Source organism: Dasypus novemcinctus, chromosome 10 (assembly GCF_030445035.2).
Source record: "Dasypus novemcinctus isolate mDasNov1 chromosome 10, mDasNov1.1.hap2, whole genome shotgun sequence".
Taxonomy (NCBI): domain Eukaryota; kingdom Metazoa; phylum Chordata; class Mammalia; order Cingulata; family Dasypodidae; genus Dasypus; species Dasypus novemcinctus.
The window spans coordinates 47,519,510-47,546,001 of record NC_080682.1 but is presented as its reverse complement, the minus strand read 5'-3'; the positions used below and the strand labels follow the sequence as shown (position 1 = coordinate 47,546,001).

Sequence of the window (26,492 nt, the reverse complement as noted above, 5' to 3'; positions counted from 1 at the left end):
ACTAAATTCAAACTAAGTAGAAAGGAAATAAAGTATTGAGCAGGGATAAATGAAACAGAATTTTTTTAAAAAAGTGTGAAGAATCAGGTAATCCAAAAGTTGGTTCTTTGAAATTATGAAGTTGACAAACATTTAGCTAGACTGACAAAAAAGAGATAATGTAAATAACTAAAATCAGAAATGAAAGAGAGGGCATTACTGCTGACCCCATAAAAATCAAAAGATTTACCAAAGGATGCTATGAACAACTGTGCCCCAACAAATTAGATAACCTAGATGAAAAGAGCAAATTAAGAGAAACACACAAACTGCCTACATTGGTTCAAGAATAAATGGAAGGTCTCAAAAGACCAATTACAGGTGAAGAGATTAAGTCAGTAATCAAAATCTCCCAACAGAGAAAAGCCCAAGACCATATGCCTGCCCTGGTGAATTTTACCACCTATCCCAAGAACAGTTATCACCAATCCTGCTCAAACTTCCTGAAAAAGTTGAATAGGAGGGAACACGTCCTTACTCAATCTATGAGGCCAGTATTGCCCTCATACCAAAGTCAGATAAAGATACACAATGTGAGAAAACTATAAATCATTACCTCATATGAATTTACACACAAAAATCCTCAACAAAATGTTAGGAAACCAAATCCAACAGCACATTAAAAGAATTGTATACTGTAATCAAGTGGGATTTAACTCAGGCATGCAAGGATGTTTCAGCTGAAGATAATCAATTAATGTAACACACCATATTAACAGAATGAAGGGAAAAAACCACATGATCATCTCAATTCCTGCAGAAAAGGCATTTGATAAAATCCAGCACCCCTTTTTTATGAAAGCCCTCAGAACTAGGAATAGAAGGAAACATCCATAACATGATAAAGCACATATTTGACAGACCCACAGCTAACATCATACACAGTGGTGAAAGACTGAACTCTTTCCTCCTAAGATCGGGTACAAGACAAGGATGCCCACTGTCACCACTGTTATTCAACATTGTACTGGGTGTTCTATCCAGAGCAATTAGGCAAGAAAAAGAAATAAAATGCATCCAGATTGGAAAGGAAGAAGTAAAACTTTGCCTATTTGCAGATGACATGATCCTGCATATAGAAAATCCTAAAAAATCCATAACAAAACTGCTAGAGCTAATTAACTCAGCAATGTACTGGGGTGCAAAATCCAAATGCAAAAACCAGTTATTTCTGTATACTAGTAATGAGCAATCTGAAGTGCAAATCACGGAAAAAATTCCATTTATGATAGTATCTAAAAGAATCAAATATCTAGGGATAAAATCTATGCAATATTGATGATATATTCGATAACATGGATGAATTGTGGAGACATCATGATGATTGAAATGTTAGACACAAAAGGGCAAATATTGTATGATCTCATTTGTATGCATTAATTAGAATATGCAAATTCATAGAGCAAGAAACTGGAATATAGTCTACTGGGGGCCAGGGTGGGATAGGGAATGGGTAGTTGGTGCTTAGCTGATACTGAGTTTCTGTTGGGGTGATGAAAAACCTGGTAATTGTATTAGTCAGCCAAAGGGGTGCTGATGCAAAATACCCGAAATCTGTTGGCTTTTATAAAGGGTATTTATTTGGGGTAGAAGCTTACAGTTAGCAGGCCATAAAGCATAAGTTACTTCCCTTACCAAAGTCTATTGCCACAGTTGGAGCAAGATGACTGCCAACGTCTGCCAAAAGTTCAGGCTTCCTGGGTTCCTCTCTTCCCAGGATTCCATTTCTCTCTGGGATCAGCTGCTGTGCTTTCTCCACAAGGCCATCTGTAGACTATCAGGTGAACAGTTCTGTCTCTCTCCCCAAGACTTCTACCATGTCTGAGGAGCCATCTCTATGTGTTCTCTATGTGTTCTTCTTCTATGTGCTCACTTCCTGGGATCCAGCTCAAAAACTCCAACCAATATCAAGATTCCAACTAACTCCTCTGCTCTGCCATGTAGTTTTATCTGTCAGTGGGTAGGGACTCAACGTCCTACTGACATGGCCCAATCTAAGCTCTAATCATAATTTAATCATGCCCAGGTACAGAACAGTTTACAAACATAATCTAATACCTATTTTTGGAATTCATAAACCATATTAAACTGCTACAGTAATGGATAGGGGTGATGGTAGCCAAGCATTGTGAATGTAATTAATACCACTAGATTATATATTTGGATGTGGTTAAAGGGGAAATTTTAGATTGTATATATGTTGCCAGAATAAAAAACTTTAAAAACCATAGAACTTTATAACACAAACCGCAAACCCTAATGTGAACTATGGACAATGGTTAATAGTATAATTATAATAATATTGTTTTACCAATTGTTACAAAGGTACCACACTAATGTAAAGTGTTAATGATAAGGAACACTGTGTGTAAGGGGGATTATATGGGAACTCTGTGTTTTCTGCATGATTTTTCTGTATATCTACAACTTCTCAAATAAATAAAATAATGCTCACAATGCACAATAAAGAAAAATAGTACAAGGGGGGCTAGAGACAGGAAAGTATGTTTAGATAACCTGTACTGATGATGTGAACTTTTTTTTTTTTAGGTACTAGGGCCAGGGATTGAACCCGGGACCTTGCATGTGGGAAGCCAGCACTCAACCACTGAGCTACATCTGCTCCCATGTGAATATATTTTACTATACTTATTTCACAGAGACACAACTGGTATTCTGATTTTTAAACATGCCCTGTAAATTGAGTAACATGAGGCTTTCTTACGATCTCATCAGTCTTGAGTAAAAGCTTCCAATGAAATCGGTAGGTCTGCCAGGCTGGAGAATTTGGCATGATGAAGGGTAACCAACTAAATTTTGCTTTCATTTTTACTGTTTTTTCAGCAGCTTACTCTTTTTCTGTGTAGATAGTAAAGAAACAGATTGGGGTAGTTGAGATGATAAAGTCATGGCTTCTTTCCATTGTTATGCAGTTTCAATTCTTGGTTCTATAAAGGAACAATCCTTAAATTAAGAGAAAAGTAGAGCCAACAGATAAACTTTAAAATTATGAGTAGTTTGCCCCCCCACTCCGGAAGTTGTTGCTCCTTGCAACTACATTTCACCTTCTTCCTTCTACAGTAATAACTCATTCATTAATCTAATGAATACTTATTGAGAATCTACCATATGTTTACCTGGGCTATAACAGTGAATAAGATAAATAGGCTTTTATGGGCCTTAAAGTATAGTTAAGGAAGAATATACGCAAAAATCCTGGTGTGCAATGGACCTTGGTACTTTCAAGGCCATTATGGCTGGTATTGAGCAAGGGCGAAGGCCATTGGCCCAAATGTGATATGTTTCTTGAGGACACACACATGCTATTGTTGCTGTAACAAATTACCACAAACTTAGGGGCTTCGCACAACTCACATTTATTAGCTTACAGTTATATAGATTAGAATTCCATTGCTACTCTCACTGGGCTAAAATCAAGGCATTGGCATGAATGTATTCCTTTTTGGAGGCTCTGAGGCAGGGGCTTTTAACAAGGGATCCATGAGCTTGAATTTAGATGAAAAAAAAAACCCACATTATTCTTCTGGGGACATGTTGGTGCAGGTGTGATATATTTATTAAATAATACACAGTATAGTGTATACTTAGTAAGGGGTCTGTGGTTTTTCACCTGACTGGCAAAGGGGTCCATGGAACAAAAAAGGTTGAGAACCCTTGCAATAAGGGAAAATCCCTTTCCTTGTTTTTTCCAGCTATTAGAGGCTGCTCATATTCCTTGGCTCATGGCCTCTTTCCTCCATTTTCAAAGCCAGCAATGCTGCCTCTTTCTGAGTATTCTTCTGTAGTCCCATCTCCCTCTCTGACCACAGTCAGGAAAGATTCTCCAATTTTAAAGATCCATATGATTAGACTAGGCCAGATAATCTTCTTTCTCAAGGTCCTTAATTGAATCACATCATTACAATATATTGTCACAGGAAGTAACATTCACAGGTTCCAGCAGTTAGGTGCAAACAGCTTTGGGGAGTCATTATTCTGCCTAACACAAAACACAAATACAAAAAAAAAACACAACACAAATACAGATATGGAATGAATTTTTAAACTTGTATAGAAAATTTTTTCAAAAAAGCTTGAAATAGATAAAATAAAGGAACATAAATAAGACAGTGTACTCCAAAACACAGGCATAATCATTTTAGAAAGAAAAGCTTTTTCATGCATACACTATTAATATGTCTCTGATGAGATAATGTTACCGATATTGAAGGAAAAAAAGAAATGAGGTTACATATCTATAGTGAACAACATGAATGATTCTTAGAAATATGTTGAAGGAAAATGCACGTCCCAGAAGACTACCCAAGTATGTGACTTAGGTTGTGTTCCCCAGAAAACATACAGATAGAGATTTGTATGCAGGGAACTTACTGAGGAGTACTCTGGGGAATGACATTGTTAAAGTGTGAGGGAAGCAGGATTAAACAGAGGGAGAAACTGAACTGTGATGCAATTGCAACAGAGGCCTCAACTGATTCCACAGCGAGCTCTGGAACTGGGATGGCCATTCAAGATACTCAGGATTGAGGTGAAGAGGACCAGGCTTTTGTACCCCCACTTTGGCCAGTCATTGGTTGAAGGCTGTCCCTGAGTCAGGGACAAGGTAGCTTCCTTTGGCAAAGGTCAGTACCTGTAGAGGGATGCATCTGTGAGCCCTCCCTGACCAACATTCTCTATAAGGTAGGGAATGGGTGTCTTGGTCCAGGAGAGGATATCTGATTTGCATACCCAGCGTCTATTACATTCTGTCTTTTAAAAAATATAGAGCTCAAAGCAAGCAAAATAAACAGATTGTTATTTCGTATATATTTCTGATAAAAGTATATATTTTTGAAAAAGCAGTATAATGATGCACAACCTTTAGGACTGGTTACATCTAGAGGATGGGATGGGGTAGAGGTTTAATTCTTGAGTTGGGTGGTAAGTTTACAGTTATTCATTATTTACTCTTTGTCACTAACATTTCATGTAATCTTTTGAACGTATCAATGTTTTACACATATAATAAAGTGAAGAAAGAAAAGAACTAGGCAAAATTAATAGTAGGAATTAAAGTAGCTAGACTTTTTAGAGGGAAAAAAGGGTTATTGTAGAAAATCCTGAATCTGTAGCTAAAGTAAGCATTCAGAAGTCCCCCTGGCCCCATGAAATTTGCCTTAAGTTTGCTTTCATAGTTGTCCTAATGTTTTGTTATTTTCTTGGCAAGAAGTTTGATGGCAAAATAATATGGTTTACTTGTCCCTCTCATTTAGTTAAACTGGTTTGTATTTTTTTAAGTGAAATTTGCTGGAATGACCATTAGATCTGCTAACAATAAAGAAATCCAGTTAATGTGCAATATTAATATGTCAAAATTTCAGTATTGTATTTTTTATCATATGTAATTATTGAGTGGAGAAAGAAAGTTGCTGGATTATGTTTGCATGATCCCAGTTTTTACTTTAAAAATGTGTGTGATGGGGAGGTGGATGTGGCTCAGGTGATTGGACTACCCTTTACCATATGGGAGGCCCCATGTTTAGTTCTGGGGCCTCCTGGTGAAGGTGAGCTGGCTGCACTAACGTGGAGAGCTGACAGCAGACAGTGAGTGCAAACAACAAGGTGGGGGGAGAATAAATAAATGAAATAAAATAAAATAAATCTTAAAAAAAAGTGTGTGTGGTATATATCATATAGTTTTTTTCACTTGCGTAGAAAAAGAAATGGTAAGATATTCTCCAAATTGTTAGCTGTAATTAATGGGAATAGGAAATGGAATGGGATAATTTTTCATTTTATATAATTCTGTAAGCTTTTAAAACTAAAAAACTAAAATATTAAAATGTTTTCTAATAATTTGTTTCAGAATGACTGATTTCAGTTTTATATGAGAAATGGGTTTATAGAAGTTTCCATGCAATGTGAGTCAAAGTTCTTTTATAAAGTAGGTCAAAGAGAAGAAAGAGTCCTGAATTTTTAGTCCAGACACCCAGATTCCAAAATCAGGCCTATTGCACTAGGAGTGGTCCTTAGGCAAGATGTATACCTTAAAGAGCCTGTTTCCCTGTTGGAAAAATGGAGATATTATTTAATGTTTGAATGGCATAAGATATGTGAAATCACTTTGAAAATGCTAATGCAATATTGAAGCATAATAAATACCAATGTTCATTTCTTGTGGTAATAGTTTGTTAAAGAAATTACGTATTAACTTTTTGGAAATCTCCCAATTTCTCATGCTAAAGACTTCAGTTTCTTTTAAGCTGGTTTGTTCACCATGGCATTTTTTTTTAAACCCAGGATTGAACATCTTCCCAAAAATATAAAGGAGAGAGAGTACAATATTTTGAGCTATGTTTAAATGAAGATGAAATAGAAGAAAACAGAATTGTTAAGAATGTATAAGTTTCATTATACAGCCAAATAAAGGCTCAGATCTATTGTCCCAAAGGGTTAACCAAAAAAAGATATTGTAAAAAATTCCAGCTTCTATGAAATTTCCTCATTATGGAATTTTCTTTCATTATAATAAACTCAATATCAACATGAAAATCTGATTTGAAACTCAACCTACAGAAATAGTGAAAATGAATTTAAAATTAAATGGGAATATTTATTTACTGATAATTTTCAATATTGTTGCTTCACATATTTCCATATTAAAGAATATCCAGAATTCTCAATTCTTTTTAATTAATGAGACTGAAATCCAAAGTAGTTCTGTCTGTGTATGTTATTTGTGAAGCAGCTGAATATTTCTAGAAAATCTTCTACTCTCCCTTATTCATTTTTTATATTACCTTCTGAGATAGTTCTTGAGATATGATTTCATAGTCACACCTTGTTAGTTCAAAGCCCAATTCCATTACTTATTCTCTGTGTATCCATAGGAAATTTACTTAAACAGTATAAACCTCAGCTTCCTCATCTGTAAAATGGGAATAATAGTAGTACTTACCTCATTGAACATTTAATATCTATCTGCCAATCACTGCTAAATAAGTAATATTATCCCCATTTTATAGATGTACAATTTAAATACAACTAGGTTGTTTTTTTAAAAAGATTTATTTATTTATTTTATTTCTCTCCCCTTCCCCTCCCACCTGCCCCAGTTGTCTGTTCTCTGTGTCCATTTGCTGCGTGTTCCTCTTTGTCCGCTTCTGTTGTTGTCAGTGGCACGGGAATCTGTGTTTCTTTTTGTTGCATCATCTTGTTGTGTCAGCTCTCCGTGTGTGCGGTGCCATTCCCGGGCAGGCTGAACTTTCTTTCGCGCTGGGCGGCTCTCCTTACGGGTTGCACTCCTTGTGCATGGGGCTCCCCTACGTGGGGGACACCACTGCATGGCAGGGCACTACTTGTGCGCATCAGCACTGCACGTGGGTCAGCTGCACACGGGTCAAGGAGGCCCGGGGTTTGAACTGGGGACCTCCCATGTGGTAGACGGACGCCCTAACCACTGGGCCAAGTCCGCCGCCCCTAATTTGCTTTAAACCAACTAACCAACCAACCCCACAAAATATTCTAGTTGCTGTGTGAAGAACAAACCCCAAAACAAACTTCAAGGAGACCAAGGCTTTTGTCATATGAATATAACTTAGATTAAGGGTAATATCAGAGATCAGGAGAAGTGGACAGTCAAAATTTAAAGGTAGAGTGAACAAGACTTGCCGAAGAAATGGACATGGAAATGTAATGAAAAGAAAGGAATCAAGGTTGACCTCTAGGTTTTGATCCTTAAAAGGAGGTTAAATGGTGTCATTAAATGGGTAAGACTTCTGGAGGGAGGAGTGCATGCATGCATGCATGCTGTGTGTGATGGGGACAGAGTTCTGTTGTGAACATGTTAAGTCTGATGTTTATTTTACATCTGAGTGGAGATGTTGAGTAGGTAGGTAGACAGTCTGAACTTCTAAGCAGAGGTTGTACCTAGAGAGAGACATTTAGAAGTCATCAGTTTACAGCTGATATTTAAAACCAAGGGACTGGAGGAAATTACCCATGGGCACTGTATAGAGACATGGAGAGAGCTGGGGTCTGAGCCCAGGGGCATTACATCATTTAGAGGGCAGAAAGTGAAGGAGTCAGCAAAGGACAGGTCTGGGAGGGAACAGCTGGTATCTAGTGAGGAAAACAGTGGCCAACACTCTTGAATGGTAGAATAGGATGAGGACTGAGAATTGACCATTTGCTGATGATTGTATACCCAGTACCTAACTCAGTGACTGGCACATAATCAGACCATAAATTATATTTGTCGAATGAATGAATCTTCACTTCTGCTTATTTGTCAGATATTTGTTGTCTTTAGGTTCTAAGTAATGTTTTAGGTCCTATGGATTCACAGCACAATGTTCTCAATAATTATAAATTCTAGTTGGGGTCCTAGGCATATATGCAAATGCAACAAAGTTACATAAAAGTTTATATAATAACTCTTTTACCCTCCCTCCACCATATTCCAATGAGAATAGGACTGAATATTTGGAGGGTCCTTCGTTGGTGAGCAATGATGAGTAGAGATATATAAATTTCCATCTGCAATAGGCAAAGTTTTGGGATGAGTGAGTGACTGAGGGAGAAGAGTGGTGGAACTTCTGCTGAACTGGAAAGGCAGCCCCAGTTGAAGGTATCAAATTCAGTGAAAATAAAATATGGGAATCTCTTATACTTTTGATCTAACTTTTCTGCAATCTAAAACCTCTTTAAAAATAAAGTTTATTATGTTAAAAAAAGAATGGGGGTTGGGCAGGGTTAAGGCTCAAACAAAATATAAAAATTTGACTTTAACATCAAGATGTTTTGAACTGTTGACCCTTAAAATTATTACCCTTAAGTTTCTGCTTTACAAAAAACTTTTAAGCCTTAAATGAGCAGGCTTTACTGGCTAAGGATAAGTTTTAGGGACTTCATGTAAGCCCAAATCCATGTCAGAAAAGTAAACAAACAAAATTCCTTGAAGGGAGGATGACAAAATAAGTGAAGCACTGTTTCTCAAACTTGGTATGTGCCTTACTCTTTGGGACTTTGCGGAGGTAGGTCCCATGCCTCACTTTCGCTGCTGCTCCCTTGCAACTCTCCTATCCCCGTCAAAGAAAAGTAAGGAAAAGAAAAGAAAAAAAAAGTAAAAGAAAGATCCTTATCATTCTTTTAGACCAGTTAAAAGCTCGACTCTCTTCCCAAAAGTAATTTCTCAGAAAGCTGTGTTCCTCTAGATTTTTCATTCATCTTACAGCTCTCATTACATTGCGTGTTATAGTTATTTGACTCCAACTGATTTGACTTGATCTCCAAAACGTTTTCAACTGTGTAATGTTCAGCAAGGGAGGGAGGCCTGGCTTTTAAAAGGCAGTTAAAAAAATGAGAGTAACCGGAACTAATGCGTGCTTTGACACTGTAGCTCTTTATCCGGAAAAATGTATGGGAACAATGGCAGCATATCTAACAATGACAGAGAAGTGTTAAATAAAGAGATGGGGGGAAAGAAACACAACAGGCCCGAAAGTCTCCACGCTCACTTCTTATTACAACCTCCCCATTCAGTAGCTGCTTTTGATTGCGTTCCCTCCTCAAACCCGAGCACACACCGTCTGGGTCTGAATGGCCAATCCGAGCGCAGTCTTCTGTGTCGCGAAAATCGCTGCAGCCAATGAGAGACCGGGGAGGTGGGGGGAGGGTTGAGATCCTCCGCCTTCTAGCGCAGGCCTAGTTGAGGGGGACCTGGTGACGGGTGGGCGGGACTGAGTCCTGATTGGCCGATGAGTGACCGGTAGCCTTACAACGGAAAAACTGAATGGAATCGCGCGCGGGAGGCGGGCCATGGGTGGGGCAGGGAAACTGCAGTGGATGGGTTCCGGGAGTGCTGTTCAGGAGTCAGCCAATGGCTGACGCGTTACCCGCGGAGGGCCGGCAGGCTCACCCACGGCTGCAAGCCTCTCACGCTGTGGGCGGGGTTTAAGTAAAAAGCCTTGCGGGAGCTGCGCGCCGATTAGAGTGCGCCTCACTGTCACCTCGCGCGCCTCCTCTTGGGTTTATTCATTAGTTTTTTCCTTCCGCAGGTAGTGAGGCCTAGTCGAAGGCCATGGAGAGCGCTGTCCCAGCCGCTGGCTTCCTATACTGGGTGGGCGCGGGCACTGTGGCCTTCGTGGGCCTGCGCATCTTGTGCTGGCTCTTCACGGTCCTTCGCGTCTGGGGGCTGGGTAGCGAGGATCGGGTCGGTCCAAGTCTCGGGGAATGGGCAGGTGAGTCAGATCCCGCGCCGCGCCTTGCTCCTGCCGCCGCTCGCGTGGCTCGGGGCCCAGCCTGGCCCGCAATTTCCAGTTCTGGGCCCTGCGCTTGGCCTGCCTCTCCTCAGGTTTCCCTTCCTCCTTCCCGAGGCTTCTGCGTCCCGTCCTGGCTCCTGGAGTCATATTCTGGCTTGCTTAGACTTGTGGAGTTTGTTTTTTCAAATGCTAAAGGGACAAAACAGTGCCGGCTCAATTTTGAGTGCCGGTTGGTGGGTGAGGTTGGAATGTAGTAGTAACTTGCTGGGGCTTGCACGTTTTAAGCCATTCCAGGTTCATGGCCCCGAGTTAGTCGTCTTCCTCAAGTAACCATCTACCCAACTTGCTTATCTTGAAGTGTGGCTGTGTGTAAAGGATGGAAAGCACTGAGCTAACTTTTTGGGGGTGAGGATGGAATGTGAGGACACTGAATTTCAGAAGTCTTTCTGCTTTTTTGAACCTTACCTCGCCAGTTACTTGGATTCTGTCTATTTCGTAAAATGTACAAAGCCCTCTTCTCCGCCCCTAAAAAATTCCATGCTAAACAGTTCTGGAGTCATAATGATAACAGCAAGAACTGCCGGTTCTGTTAAAACAGTAATCCTGTACATTGAAATCAAGAATATTTTTGCAGAAAGATATTTGTAGGGAAAAAAGCAAATGGATCTTGTCCCATCCAGTCAAATGGAGGACAATGATCAATTGGAGAACTTGGAAAACTTGCAGGGAAGTTTTGCACTGGCTGTTTTTCTTTCTGCCTTTACTTTGTTTTTCTTCCCTTTTGGCTTTTTTTTTTTTTTTTTTTTAACCAAGTAGTTGCTTGTGCTGCGTTCGTGGTCGGTCTCTCTGATCTAATTGTTCATTTTAACGTTTTATAACTTTGTTCATTTCATCAAGCATTTTATTGAATTTTGGAGTGGTTGGGATTGCTTTCAGATTAGGCTCAAGTAAAATACAAAAATAGTGTCACTCTATATTCTTAACCTTGTTCATTCAGAAATATGTGAACAACTTAATAGGAAAGAACATTAACTTAACATTTCGAGACAGCAACCTAAATATTTAGAGAAAACATCTCAAGTAGGAATGGATATAGATATGGATATGTATGTCCATGATGTAAGGCAACTGTTGATATGATGGTGAGACTTCTTTTTCACTGTATTTTGATATTCTTAGAAAAGGAAAATGAAGTGCTCAACTTGATTTTTATCGAATTTCACAATTGACTTGCCCAAACTCTTGGTTGTCAGTTTCAGAAAACTTGTTTGTGGAGTTTTGCAATAGTTACAGAATACAGCAATGTCTTAGAAAATCATAATGTCATGATAAAATTTTGTGGGAAGTGGGCATGGCTCCACTGAGCATCCGCCTACCATATGGAGGGTCTAGGGTTTGATACCCAGGGCCTCCTGACCCGTGTGGTAAAGCTGGCACACACACAGTGCTGCTGTGCGCAAGGAGTGCACCCCACAAGGAGAGCCGCCTCGCGTGGAAAAAGTGCAGCCTATCCAGGACTGGTGCCACACAAACGGAGACCTGAAGCGGCAAGATGATGCAACAAAAAAGAGATGCAGTTTCCTGGTGCCGCCGGATAATGCAAGTGGATGCAGAAGAACACACAGCAGATGGACACAGAGAGCAATGTGGTGGAAGGGGAGAGAAATAAATAAAATACATTAAAAAAAAAAAAGGTGAAATTCTGTAATTTGCAAACAAAGACTCTAGTGTTGTTTTTTAAATTATTTATTTATTTTTTATTGTTTATTTTTTTCTTTCTAGTGTTGTTTTAGTTTTCCTTGACTGCTCAAGCAAATGCCATGCAATGGGTCAGCTTGAACAATGGGAATTTATTAGCTCACAGTTTTGAGGCTGGGAAAAAGTCCAAATTAAGGTATTATCAAGGTGATGCTTTATTTCTGAAGACTGGTATTCTGGGGCTGGCTGCGGGCGATCCTTGGTCCTTCTCTGTCACAGACATATGGCAAGGCACATGGTGGCCTTTCCTGGTCTCTCTTCTCTTCTGATTCCATTGACCTGCTTGCTGTGACTTTCTGAGTTTCATTCTGTCTATAAAAGACTCCAATAATAGGATTAAGACCTGTTCTGCTGATTGGGCCACACCTTAATTGAAGTAACCTCATCAAGAGGTCCTACTTAAAATGGATTCACAGACTACAGACATGGATTAAGTTTAAGAATATTTTTTTCTGGGATGCATACAGGTCCAAACCAAAACAAGTGTTAACTTTAAAAAAAAAAATCTAAAATTGACCATAATGGCTCATAACACAAATGGTTAAGTCCTAGTCATCTATATATGAATCTAGTAAAAGTCAAGTGATGTAATGTTATTACATAATTAGGATTTGTATTAGAAAGACTTGGCCCTAGAAGAGGAATATTTGATAAATTAAGGAAAGTATTTATATAATAGTTAGAAAAGACCTAGAACACTGGATTAACAGAGAGGATTATAGTGTTTATAATTAACTGAAATAATGTCGATTCAGTTTATACTGGTTTGTTGAAAAATCTCTTTATTTTTGAAAAATCTTTTTTTAAGTGCAAAAACAGAAGTGACCAATTGTTATTTGGTAACATTACTTACATGTGATTGCCTGAGTCTAAAAAGAAAATATTTTCTTTATCTCTCCAAATTGAGGGAGTCTTTGAAAAACAAAGAAAATTAAGAGAAGCTCATCTTAAACAGGGGCTGGTCCTCATTGTCCTACTGATGTGGCCCAATCAAAGCCCTAATCATAATTTAGTCACACCGAAGTACAGACTCGTTTACAAACAATCCAATATCTGTTTTTGGAATTCATAAACCTTATCAATCTATAACTGGGTGTGATACAGTCAAAGGCTATCACACCCAGAGGACTAGATTAGTTTATAAATATAATCTTTCCGTTTTTGGGATTCATAATCTGAAACTGCCATACCTTCCCTACAAAATTTCTATCTTAACCTTTTTTTTCTGTAAGTTACAAAGGATTAAATTGCTAAAGCCAAGTAAAAAATAGAGTTGAAAGGGATGCTTGTGCTACATGATGAATGTATGTTTTAATTATGTAATAACATTTATAAGAACATGTTGGGCCTTTTCCTTTTCTTTAGGCATTTTTAGGAATGTGATTAATACATGTGCCAGTTTGGTTCTGAAGGATTTAACTAGAAAGTTAAGAAAGGAATCATTCAATTACTTTTTTTTGTTGTTGTTGTTGATTTCTGAAAATCATTGAACATTTAATAACCTGGAATTGTTTGTAAACATAAGATAGTCACACCATATTTTGTTCTTTTTGCAGGCAAGAATTTAATAAGGAAATCCTTACACAACTATTTATAGCTGCTTTGACAGAAATAGAAAAGCAATGGACAATACATTTCAAAGAAGAGCTATTTTAACCTTAAATGGCTCTCTTTGTTTATTCCTGTGAATCTTGTTGAATAAACACTAACAGGAGGCATTGACTTCTTTCTAGTACTAAAGTTTAATACCTACCTCTCTGTAGCCAATTAAACATTTTAAGTGTTCTATAGTAATATGTTGAGTTGATAGCATGTTTTTTATTTTAATTTTTAAAAAGATTTTTATTTATTTTTCCCCCCTCCCTCCATTGTCTGCTTTCTGTGTCCATCAGCTGTGTGTTCTTCTGTGTCTGCTTGTATTCTCCTTAGGCAGCTCCAGGAACTGATCCTGGGATTGGTTCTCTTGTGCCACTCAGCTCCCTGGTCTGCTGCATCTCTTATTAACTCTCCTCTGTGTCTCTTTCCATTGCGTCATCTTGCCACACCAGCTCTCAGCACTGACCAGCACTCCTGTGTGGGCAGCACTTTGTGTGGGCCAGGTCACCACATGGGCCAGCTTGCCTTCACTAGGAGGCCCTGGGTGTCGAAACTTGGACATCCTGTATTATGACAGGTGCCCAATTGCTTGAGCTGTATCCACTTCCCTGTTCTTTTTTATCTTAAGTCTTTTTGTGTTAGTATCTTTAATTTTTCATCAGATTTTAGGGTCTGAGGGGCAGGGACTGTGGCTCATTTTTAATTTTTTCCTACAAGAACTGGCACATTGATGAGACATAAGCGCTATTGAACTTAAAAACTAGTCTTGGAAAAAACCTGAAATACAAGTGTGCTTTGCTGTTATTGTTCCATGGTATTTGGCTGAACTTTCAGTTATCTGAAAGTACCAGCACACCAAGTAATGAAAAGATTAAGGATAGTCAGTTTGTACTAAAGGAGAGAGCTGTGGGATAGCAGTAAATATAATCTGCATAATCTGGTTTGAGCATAGGCAAATTTTGCAATGATATGAGAAGTTTATGTCACTTGAGTTCAGCTAAGATGATTGATAGATCTTTTTTTAGCCACTTTATTGAGCTATAATTCATACACCATACAATTAAGTCATTTAAAGTACACAATTCAAGGTTTTCTTATATTCACAGGGTTGTGCAACTATCATCACAATCTAAGTACCATTCCCTGGTACTTCTTTAAAAAAAAAAATCAATTTTTCCACTTTGGACTTCTTTATTTCTGCTAGTCATTCAGCCTCCAAATCAGGGATGGCAAATTCATTTGCCTCAGCAAGTAAAGGAAATGAGTGAAGTGGACTAGGTATAAATGCATCTGTAGACACTGTCTATACCACTTGGCCTACTTGTTGTGGCCACTACTCCAGCTGCTCTTTAGCGTGTTGGCCCAGTCCTCTCAGTTTTTAAGGTTGATGCAAACTTCTCAGATTTATTCTGTGGCCAAATCAATGACGTCAGTGGGCCATATATAGCAAGCAGTCTGTTGGTTCCCTTAGTACCAAGTCTTAGAATCACTCCTTTCCTTTCTGGACAGGACATTGTCAAACCTTACTGAATCTACCGTTAGTCTCTCTCCTTTCTCTCTGTTCCCATAATATATCTCCTTTGTACCAATTTTTGCATAGCGTTGCAAGTTTACTTTTTCGAAATGAACTCTAATCAAATTATCCCTTGTAACTTACGCAAGAACTTCAGAAGTTTCCTAAAGTCTGTGCTAAGATCAAGCACCATGGCCTGTTTTTTACTCTCTGCCTTTAGTGTTCTCCTATCTCATGCCCTTCCTCACTACCTCTGCTTGTAAAATTCTACACAATATTCAGAGTTTGGAGAGTTTTCCATGCAGACTGCTAAATTGTAAGCAATTATGCTCTTTGGAACTCTGATAGAACTTTTCTTTTCTTGTGGGGCTTTGCCACATTTCACCTTACCAATTGTGTGTGTGTGCGTGTCTATGTGTGCACATGTTTGCCTCATTTCTTTTAGATGATAAGTTCCTTGAGAGTGCACAATAAATATTAGTAAATGATTTTTTTTCCTTGAGGTTCTGGTGTATTTTAATTAGGAGTGGGTTTTTTTTTGTTTTAATTTTGCAAAATGTCCTTTTCCCTCTTTAAGACCTCACGTGACACATACCTAAAAAGCTAGACTGTAATTAAACCAAGGGTGGTTAGACAAAGGCTGGTTACAGTGTTACTATAGCTGGGCCATAGTAATAGTTTTGAAAGTATGTAGTACAATGAAATTTAAAAACAAATGTCCTTGAGTAGTATTGGTGACAAGCTAACCTTTCTTCATCTTTGGTTTTAGGGAATTACCATAGAGAACTAACCATTCTGTCACATTTAATCAAAATTTAAATATTAATAGAATTTTAGCAGTGTTTATTATTCATACCAAAATCTTCTTTACAAAATTATTGCAAATAGATTTTCCTTTGGTAAGACTTCAAATTATTTCAGTAAAACCTTGTTAATGTGACTATTTAGAAAGACTGAGATGAATTAATGAAAAATTAAATTCTAGGATCTGCTGAATAAAAAGTAGTTTTGTTATTTTGAAGTCTTGATAAAATAAAAACCAGGCCTTCTAAGGATATCCAGACTTTTTGAATAGTTGGAGACCTTGAACTGAAGTCCCTGGAAAATCTCTTTGGCAGTGAAGACACTGAGTGCTAAAGGTATCCAGTTGATTACTGCTGGAAAATTAACTACAGAGCTTTGAATATTACAGTTGGTTGACAATCTTTATAAAAGTTTAGGTAGCTGTTTTGTGAGAACCTTGAGAAAATGGAAGAATCACCAGGAGGCAGAAGAGAAAACGATAGCATAACAAAATTGGAAGAGATGTTAGAGACTTCTTTAGTTGAACGCCTATGAAAATATGTAATGACTTGCTCAAGATCTTGCATCAAGTTTGAGAACAGCCACGCAAGACAGGTCAATGGCAAAGAACGAAAATGTTGGCTGCCTCTGTGGTAGAATGATTGAAAGCAGTGGGAGGAGTGATGTACAGCAGACTGACAGCAGAGTAGAAGAGACTTGCCATGGATGAATTCAGAGAGGAGAGCAAGTTAGGAGTGAGGAACAAAAGCCAGCAGTAGTGGGTGTGCTGATAGCCCTGAACTTCATCACACATTACTGATAGTGCAGAAGGATAGTCTGGTTATACAGCTGGGATGGGGAAAAACCAGCCTTCTCTGTACAAGAACTCTTGAAGAAATGACATACTCCTTGGTAGCCACCAAGAGCACCATTATACCATGCTCTTGGTACATGCCACCTGGACAATAAGGCTGGGAGAACTTTATATTGCATGCAGTTGTACAAGCTAAGTCGTTCGATCTAATGTCTCTTACTTACAATTTCAGCTGTGCCTATTCCCCAAACTACTGATTATGTTGATGGCACTAAATCATCAGGGAAATAGTGTATTTTCTTAGTATATGTTCCTCAAGGTGGTCAGGAGAAGGTGCAATATCTTTTAGAAATTTTGAGTTCCAGGTTTAAAGCTCCTTTAACATTCCCAGTATAGAGACAACTCATTTTCCAGATTGGTTTTATTGTGATGACTGGCATTAACTGCTCAGTACCAAGCAAACTTCCAGTGGAAATATTGCCAAGCTTGCTTTAATGATGATTGAAACTCCAGTTCTTAATCTTGCACATTCATTCTAATAATTTTGTTAGGGAACAGGTTGTTCCTGCTTATCTGTGTGGCCCAATACCCATCATTGCCTGTCATGTGAAAAGTGGTGATAATCTCTTTAATGATAGTGTGAAGAAAACAATTCACATATTCTGAATTAAAAGAGGCTTGGATTAATGAAATTTTACTATAATGATGATATATTAATTTACAAAGTGTTTTCCCAAGTATTCTCATGATTTCCACAACAACCCTATGTGGCAGGTTAGGTTTATTTTGTTATTTCCACGTAGTATATAAGACCACAGGGAGATGCAGTGACTGGTATAAGGATTACATGTCTAGTAAATGGCAGAAGAAATTGAATCTAAATTTTCTGACTGTAGGCTCTGTGTTCTTTATCCTATTTTATTGTCAAAGTTCCTGAGTAAGGGGGTTTTTAAGGCAATTTGGAAACTACCTGCACAAGAGCTCGTAAGTTGGAAAATTCTTCAGATGTTACTTGAAAGTAAAATGACCGGCCTTGGTAATATACAAACTCTGTGGACCATAAAAAAGAATTACTCATGTGTGCTTGTTAAAAATATAGATTCTAGGGCTTCATGTAGACCTATGAATCAAAACCTCCAAGCGAAGAATGTGGGAAAGTATATTTTTTAACAAATAAGATGATTCTTGTGATTATGCATGTTGGGAAATGCCAGACCATGTAAAGCTAATCCTAGAGGAAGATACTGGATGGATCCATGCATATTTTTAAGCAAAATGTTTATTTGCAGTACCAGGGCTTTGTTTACAATAGTGTTGAAACTTCCATTGATTTCTCTGCTAAATATTTACTTATAATTTTGACAGTTTAATAGAGATTCTTTTATAGGCCAGCTTTGTGTTTGTGATTTGAAATAGATTAAATAAACATAACACTTGGAGCTTCAGTATGTTACTATGCAATGAGAGCCACAAGCAGCAAATGCATTACTTCTCAGTCTACATCAACTGGAAATTAGAGGTAAGACTAGGTGAGTCAGTAAGAATGGTTTTTGTGAATGCAAATTTGAATATTCCATTTGCTCTTGGTTCAAGAAGGTCCACAGAGGGATATTGTAGATGTTGGAAACTTAATTAAAAAAGAATGGAGAAAATAGTGTTTTATTCTTATTTTCTTGTTTGTGACTTTTTTATGTGGCTCCTTATATTAGTATATTAGTTCTCCAAATGACAAGGTAAGAAGGAAAATGTGCTTCAGTTCAACCAGAAGAAATTTAGAGTTTTATTATAGTTGACTCTCCGAATGACTTTTGTACTGATAAAACAGTGTAATTGTATCATTCACTAAGTAGATAAACATCCAATGTGGGTTAAGTGTAAAATACTCTGTTTGGCCTTTACCTCCACTGGGCTGGGTTTCATGGGGGACACAGTGTAATGGAAGTCAAGATGGGAGAAGGTCAAGTTCTACAGGGCACTAACCTAATTCAGGGAGTTAGAGATAGCTTTCTGGAGGAAGTAACAATTAATGTAAAGTTTGGAAGAAAAGGAGTAGAAAGAAGAAGCTGATGTTAATAATGGTAATAAGATATAATGCTTATTTAAAAACTTATGTGTCAGGTACTTTCTAAATACTTGAAATAACTCATTTAATCCTCACCTAATCCAATGATGTAGGTCCTATTAATTTTCCCATTTTACTGAAAGAATGCTAAAATACAGAGAGGTCAGTCATTTACCCAAAGTTGCAGAATTAGTGAGTGGAGGAGGACCTCGGATTTCAGTTCAGTTTGTTTCTTGAATTTCCACTATGCTGACTGCTTTGATGAATTAGGGAAAGTCGGGTGAAGCAGGCTAGGGGATGTGAGAGTATCCCAAGCAGAGGGATTACCTTGAGTGAAAAACTCTGAGACAAGTGAGAATATTTCAGGGACTTTTCATGAAAGAGTATCAGGATACCTGAGGCTGGAAGTCTTTGGGGGAGAGAGACAGAGAAGACTAGAGAAAGGCAGATAAGGGTGTAGGTAACAGAACTTGAGGCCATGGTAAGGGTTTTTTTAATCCTAAAAGCAGTGGGAAGTCACTGAAAGATTTTAAGCAGCAGAGTGCCATTATCAAATTTATATTTTGGAAAGTTCACTCTGGCATTTTGGAGACTGAATGTGAAGGGAATAACCAGGAGGTAGGAGACTGGTGGTGGTAAGCCAGGCAGATGCTGATGGCTTGGATTAAGGTAATGGGGACAGGGACTGAGAGAGGGAGTTAGAAAGACATAGGAGGTGGAAGCCATGGGTCCTTGTCATAACTGGGTCACGGGGGTAAGGGAGACGGCAAAGTCAGTAAGGACTGAGGTGTCTGGGCTCTGGGCTAGTCACTGAAGGTGGAAATATGAAGAGGAGGAAGAGTCTTGGGGAGGGAAATAGTGAACTTGATTTCTGGCACGTTTGTATGCTGTCAGGTAATCTTATCATAGGTTAGTACCAGGCTGAGCCCGGTCCTTACGTTCAGCAGTCATTTATGGTTGTCCTAAATTGTAGGCTATATTTTATAGTCTCTATGGAAATAGAGTTTGGATCCTCAGCATGTAATATTTTGGGAAAGGGAGAGCATTGTTTTTGAATGGTTTGAGTGTAGCCAATGTAGCACTTAAAGCTTTAGTTTGGTAGTTTTATGTTTCTTTTTTGTACAGAGGAGCTGGAAGTGCATTGGGTTATCAGAAGACCTGGGTTCTTAACCCACCTTTGATACTTGTGGAATCTTAGTTCCGCCATTTTGTTTTTTCCTCTTGTCTAATGTGTCTAAAATGTACACTTTGTCTATCTGCAGACATAAGAGATCATCTTTGGAAGCACTATGTACAGTACAAAGAGTTATGCACATCTAAGGCATTGGACCTTATCTCCTCTTCCATTTTCAATTAGAAATCTAGAAATAGAATTGTGCCATTAGTTGATCAAATTGTTTGTGTGAGGTACAAATTGCTTCAGAGATTTATTTTGGGATCTCTTGTAACTTTGTCGTGATCAACACCTGAGTCTCTTTTGATGTGATTATCTAATATATGTCAATTTTAGAATGCATCTAAAACAGATTTTTTTTTACAACGTTGTTAATGTCAATTGAGTTTTTGAATTGAAAAGTTAAACTATTTTAAAATGTTAATTGGGTTGCCTTTATTTTATTATTTTTTAAAAAATTTATTTCTCTCTCTTTCTCCTCTCCTCCAGTTGTCTGCTTTCTTTGTCCATTTGCTGTGTGATCTTCTGCGTCTGCTTGTATTCTTGTCAGCAGCACCCAGAATCTGTCTTGTTTTTTTTTGTTTTTTGTTTTTGTTGTTGTGTCATCTTGCATCAGCTCTCTGTGTGTGCTGTGCCATTCCTGTGCAGGCTGCACTTTTTGTCATGCTGGGCGGCTCTCATTACGGGGTACACACCTTGCACATGGGGCTTCCCTATGCAGGCGTGGCATGGCACTCCTTGCACACATCAGCATTGTGCATGGGTCAGCTCATCACATGGGTCAGGAGGCCCTGGGTTTGAACCTTGGACCTCCCAAGTGGTAGGTGGACGCCCTAACTGTTGGGCCAAATCTGCTTCCTTGGGTTGCCTTTAAAGAAACACTTTTTTAAACACAAACAAAAACTATGGTTAGGTATAATGGATTAAGGATATAGTTAAATTATTGCTAATGAACTGTCATTTCAGCTGTTACATAATTGGAAAACTTTTATAGCTTGACATAACTGTTTAAAGTCCCATTATTACATTATAAGTTTTATTATAAAAAATGATTTCCCAAGTTCCCATCATTTCTCACTTAATACCCCATTGTTCCTACCTTAGGCTAAAAGATATTTAAAGAATTCTTTTTCTTTAGTTAAAGCTTTTCTATTATCTTTATTTAGATATCTATAGCAAAAGTTTCATCTTTGAAATGGGAAAATATTTTCCAGAATGTATTTTGAAAATAGATATAAAAATCATAGTAAGGATTAAGCCTTCATATAAACATCCAGATCTAATATAGTGGCTTCAGAATACTTACATCTTTGAAATATCATGAATTTCAGTTTTTTCCAATTAATTTGTTAATATTACTGCAAAAGGAAATAATTACTTTTCTTTTGCATTCCTTTCTCAGTTTGCGTTCCCCCAGAAGTGGATGTTAAGGTAGGGATTCAGGTACGAGCAGTTTATTTGGAAGGTGATCCTAGGAAGCACCTCCAGGGGAGTGTGGCCATGAGACAGCGAAAGGGAAGGCAGCTAATAAAGAGGTCTTTAGTAAGCAAATTACCATTTTGGACAACTGGGGCTTAATCCTACTGTGGAACCCCTGGGCACTAGTGTGGAACACACATCTCAGGGTTATTTCCCCTGAGGGACCAGGGACCTGAGGTGTTTATGTAACAGCTCCCATTTGTCACTGGTTGAGAGCCTATGGGGGTGGGGAGACATTAATTTTCTAGCACTTCTGTGCCCCTATGTCTTGGGTGTTGCTGGCTTCACTTAACAAGTGTGCTTAGCAAAGAAGGTACATTCAGAATGTGTTTTCCAGTGGTATAGCCAGAGGGGATATGGGCTGGCCACTACCAGCGCAGCTGAAATTCCCTTCACCAGGTTTGTACTTGGTGATATTTTCTTGACACAAAACCACAAAATAAGCCCAAAGAAAGGACCAAGAGGGAGTTATTTCCTGGAGATAATAAAAATAATTACAGTAAGTTTGAGGCATACTAATGAATGAATTATAATCTTTCATTGTGGGTGGGGTTTTGCCACCTCTCAAGGTAGTTGATGGGTTGACTGGTTGTATATTAACATTTCCATAAGTACAGATAACCCCTGACTATGCTGCCTAAATATTGAAAGGACCCCATAGACTTTGTGGTTATGCTTTTTTAAAAAAAGATATATAATTTATTTATTTATTTTCTCCCCTTACCCTTTCTCTTCCCCCTCCCCCCGACCCTGCTGTTTTTTTGCTGTCTGTATCCATTCGCTATGTGATCTTCTGTATCTATTTCTCTTTTTTTTTGGTCTTCTCTTCTCATTTTTTCTCCTAGGATTCACTGGGATTTGATCCTGGGGCCTTCTGATATGGAGAGAGGTTACCTGTTAGCTGTGCCACCTCAGTTCCTGGTTTCTGCTGCACTTCTCCTTGACTCTCCCCTTCATCTCTTCTTTGTTGCGTCATCATCTTGCTGTGTGACTCACTTGGCGTGGGCTCTGGCTTGCTGCGCAGGTGTGCTTTCTCATCTTTTTCACCAGGAGGACCCAGGGATTGAACCTGGGTTCCTCCCATATGGTAGGTGGAAGCCCTTTCACTTGAGGCACATCTACTTCCCATGGTTATGTTTAAGTATGAGTTAGTCTCTTCCTCTTTGTAATTTAATTCTCATCCACTTAATGGGGGGTGATTTCCACAGGTTTGGTACACAGAGTGAGTACAACACTTGGGGAAGTTGTGGTAGATATAGTTGGTTGCTTGTTGACAGAACCCAATTTTGTGTAGGTACTGGGTAAACATATGAGGGTGGGTGGTCAGGGTCTTCTCAGCCCCAGGAGTGAAATCTTGATTAGTTTAAATTTCTCTTGGTGACCCCTTTCTTGCTAGTGGTTGGTTTGAGAGTGGACATATTCACAGTTCAGGCCAATGACATGTGAGAGGGATCTGCTGGGGGACGGGCTTCTGGGAAGGCTTTCCTCATCCTTGAAAGGGGGAAGAAGGAAGGGTGATGTTATGTGAGGATGTTATGGCTGCAGCCATCCTCAAGGCCAGAGGGGACAAACTCAGAAAGCCAGCACAACGAGGACTGCGGATAGAAAGATGGAACACAGCTGGGACCTTGGTGCTGTCACTGAGCTGCTGAATTAACCCACCTCCATATATTTGTTATTTTGAGATCATAAATCCCATTTTTCTTAAAGCTATTTCTGTTCTTGCAGCTGAAAGCATCCTAAATTACAGATTTCATACAAAAAAAGGGGATTTTTCTTGTTTTGAATAAAATTGTATAATTGATGTAAAGTCTGGTAGATGATGAGTGAGCTTAATTCATTGCTTACTCATTTGACTGCTGAAATGGTGGACAGGATACAGGCTTTGGTATAGAATATGATTGTTAAGTTTCATTAAATAAGTCTCATTCCTGATTATGCTGGTGTTTGATTTCTTACCCATATTAGGTCATTGAATTATTTTTGTGCCCAGCTTTACAGCATATAAAGCCAGAGAGTATGGGTGTGTGAGAGTTATCTCATTGCCATTATTTTTTGAGAAATATTACCAAATTATTCAGGAATGTTTTATTTTCAATTAACTTGAAACAAATTTCTTAAGATCGTGTACTTTAAGTTGCCTCTAAGTAACTATTTGTTTTTAGGCAGTCTGCTAATCTTAGGATCCTGCCCCAATATAGTTCAACTGAGTTAGAAAAGGATCAGTACTGGATATGAAGAAATGAAAGTGGTTGTGTGTGTATATATGTTACTGTCTTTACAACATATTTCTCTCTAATTATTTTCCAAAGCCAGCAAGAAGTCAGAAGTGCCTATTATCCTGGTGGTATATTTTTAGCACTACTGTTTCCCCAGTTTAATGTATTATTAATTATAAAAATTATGAAGTCCATTTTAGATATTCCTGGTTTGGGTATATCATCAAGTGTAAGGTTAGAAGTTCATTGGTGCTCAAATGACTTTATTTAAAAATCTCCATGGTGGGGAAATGAGCCATCTGGGTCACTGGGCGGCTAGAGCAAAGATACATGGTGCTCAGAGAAGTGGACTCTGCATTTTTCACCAGTTGGTGATATGACCTTCCTGATGCTGAGTTTGTTTCAAGAACGGAGAGAGCCTGATGTGTGTGTATAAATGCTGCCTTAGTAAGATAGAGATTGTTTATCTTGAACAGCAATAATATAAGGTCATATGAAAAGACTGTAGTGCTATGAGAAATTAAGCATCTCAGGTATGCCATGACTTTGACTGACCAGGCACCTTTGCTAGAGGTCCTAGGGAAGCTGCGCCTCTGTATACATAAATCTCCCTTCTGATAAGAGAAATTTAGCAATTTAGTCAAACTTTTTCCCAGGAATGTGAATGGAAGTATAGTATGTGTATGTGTGCTGTGTGTGTTCTTTTCCTGTCTTTCTGTTTTATAGACGAAGCATTCATTGATTTTTGGAACGATGACAATTTCATTTAAGGTACAGTATTTTTGCAGAGAAGTACAAGAGTTTGATTCTTTGATAACAGGTTAATGGCAAGTACAAGAAGAATTGGACAACTATTATCAGTTTTAATTTTGGAGCTCTTTTACATTTTTTTCTTCTGTATTTTTTGTTACCTTTGTATGTGACTCATTTCTGTCTCTAACTTGGTATTGGTACCTCACATCAGCTATGCCATCTATTCTTGAGTTCTCTCCATACTCCCATAATTATTCTTCCATTTAATTGACTCAACAAATACTTGATTTCCTTTGGTGTACCAGACACTCTGCAATGAGCTGGGGGAATAGGACTGAACAAAACAGGCAAAGTTCTTGCTCTCATGGAGCTTGCATTTTTTCTTAGGTACCAGGGCTGGTGATTGAACCCAGGACCGTGAGTGTGGGAAGCTGGTGCTCAACCACTGAGCCACATCTGCTCCCTTGGAGCTTGTATTTTAATAGGGAAAGATGGGCAATAAAAGCAAACAACTAAGTATTTGGCAAGTCTGGTGGTGAGAGGGACTAAGAAGAAAAATAAAACAAGGTGCATGATGGAGAATAACATGAAGATGGAGAGGAAATTTGTAACAATGCTATATTACATAGAGTGGGTAGGGGAGATTGTCTCATAAGGTGATATTTGAACTGAGACCTGAATGGAGTTTCCTAACAGCACTCCAACCGTAACTGGTCTCCTACCTGTTTCTTCTGCATCTAAAGCATGGGCTTCATACTAACTTAGCCCTCTGCCTAGGATACTCTTCTTATGGATAGCCATGATTGAAATAATTGGGAAAAGGACTGGGAGTGATCAATCATGTTATCAGGTAAAAAGAATTCCTTCCTCTCTTAGAACTTCAGAGGACTCCCTGGATCTGGCTGCCATTGAATTGTGTGTTAATACAATACCCAAGTTGGGACTTTTGGGTTTATTTGACGAATCAGTTTTAAAGTAACTTGAATAATTTGTTTAAATATACATGATGTTTTGACCTTTTTAAAGATTTCCCACCTAAGTTATTTTGCCCCACTTCTTAATTTAATCTTTAAAGAAAATTAGCTTGGGATATCACTAAAAAACAACAAAGTTACAATATTTTGTCATTTGGTCTAATAAAACAAGGTGCCTTTTGTCACATTACTTGTAGCCTAAATAAAGGCTTAGAAAGCTTCCTGGATGAAACATCATAATAATTTAACATAATTATAATTTAAAAGTAACTTTTAAACAACAAAACACTATTATAAACTTCTTTAAAAAGTGTGTACATTAATTGAACTTTATCTAGAAATGCAATATTTATATCTCTTTACTAACCTGGTTCCTAAACATACTGAACGTATTTTGTATTATACCTTTGGGATTAGGTTTATAAAGAAAAAGCAGCTATGAATGAATTGCTGAATACTATGTCCTATAGGTTTATCTGTAAAATGATTAAGTGAAAAATAAAAATACACCTTATTTTTGCTGAGCTAATGATTTATCTCATTGGAAAAGAACTGAGTAGTTCAACACCACATTCATGTGGTGATGTCTTCTGTGGGCAGGAGTAGCCACTTGTACTTTTTTTTTCGTGTACTTTTGTTGAAAGGAGAATTTCTTTTTTTTTTTTTTAAGATTTATTTATTTATTTAATTCCCCCCCACTCCCCCGGTTGTCTGTTCTCTGTGTCTATTTGCTGCCTCTTGTTTCTTTGTCCGCTTCTGTTGTCGTGGGCGGCACAGGAAGTGTGGGCGGCGCCATTCCTGGGCAGGCTGCACTTTCTTTCTCGCTGGGCAGCTCTCCTTACGGGGCGCACTCCTTGTGCGTGGGGCTCCCCTACGCGGGGGCACCCCTGCGGGGCGCAGCACTCCTTGCGCCCATCAGCACTGCTCATGGGCCAGCTCCACACGGGTCAAGGAGGCCCGGGGTTTGAACCGTGGACCTCCCATGTGGCAGACGGACGCCCTAACCACTGGGCCAAGTCCGTTTCCTGAAAGGAGAATTTGTTTTGCAGAAACTCTTTTGGTTACT

The 26,492-nt window shown here is 38.5% G+C and overlaps 1 protein-coding gene across 8 annotated transcripts in view; it reads left to right on the top strand.

Annotated features, from left to right (window-relative positions):
* Positions 1-26,492, top strand: part of HSD17B12 (hydroxysteroid 17-beta dehydrogenase 12) — a 266,735-nt gene that overhangs the window by 83,072 nt on the left and 157,171 nt on the right. For 3 of the 8 annotated variants that reach the window (XM_071218088.1, XM_071218087.1, XM_071218089.1), the window contains one exon: positions 2,590-2,668. Coding sequence is in view for 5 of the 8 variants with exons in the window: in XM_058305500.2 (XP_058161483.1) it covers positions 2,624-2,668; positions 21,404-21,432; positions 22,326-22,504 (253 nt within the window). In the remaining 3 variants the exon portion in view is untranslated. Of the gene's footprint in view, positions 1-2,589; positions 2,669-9,860; positions 10,281-21,403; positions 21,445-22,325; positions 22,568-26,492 lie in introns of those variants that run through there. The other 5 variants (XM_058305500.2, XM_058305502.2, XM_058305501.2 and 2 more) reach the window with 5 other exon arrangements.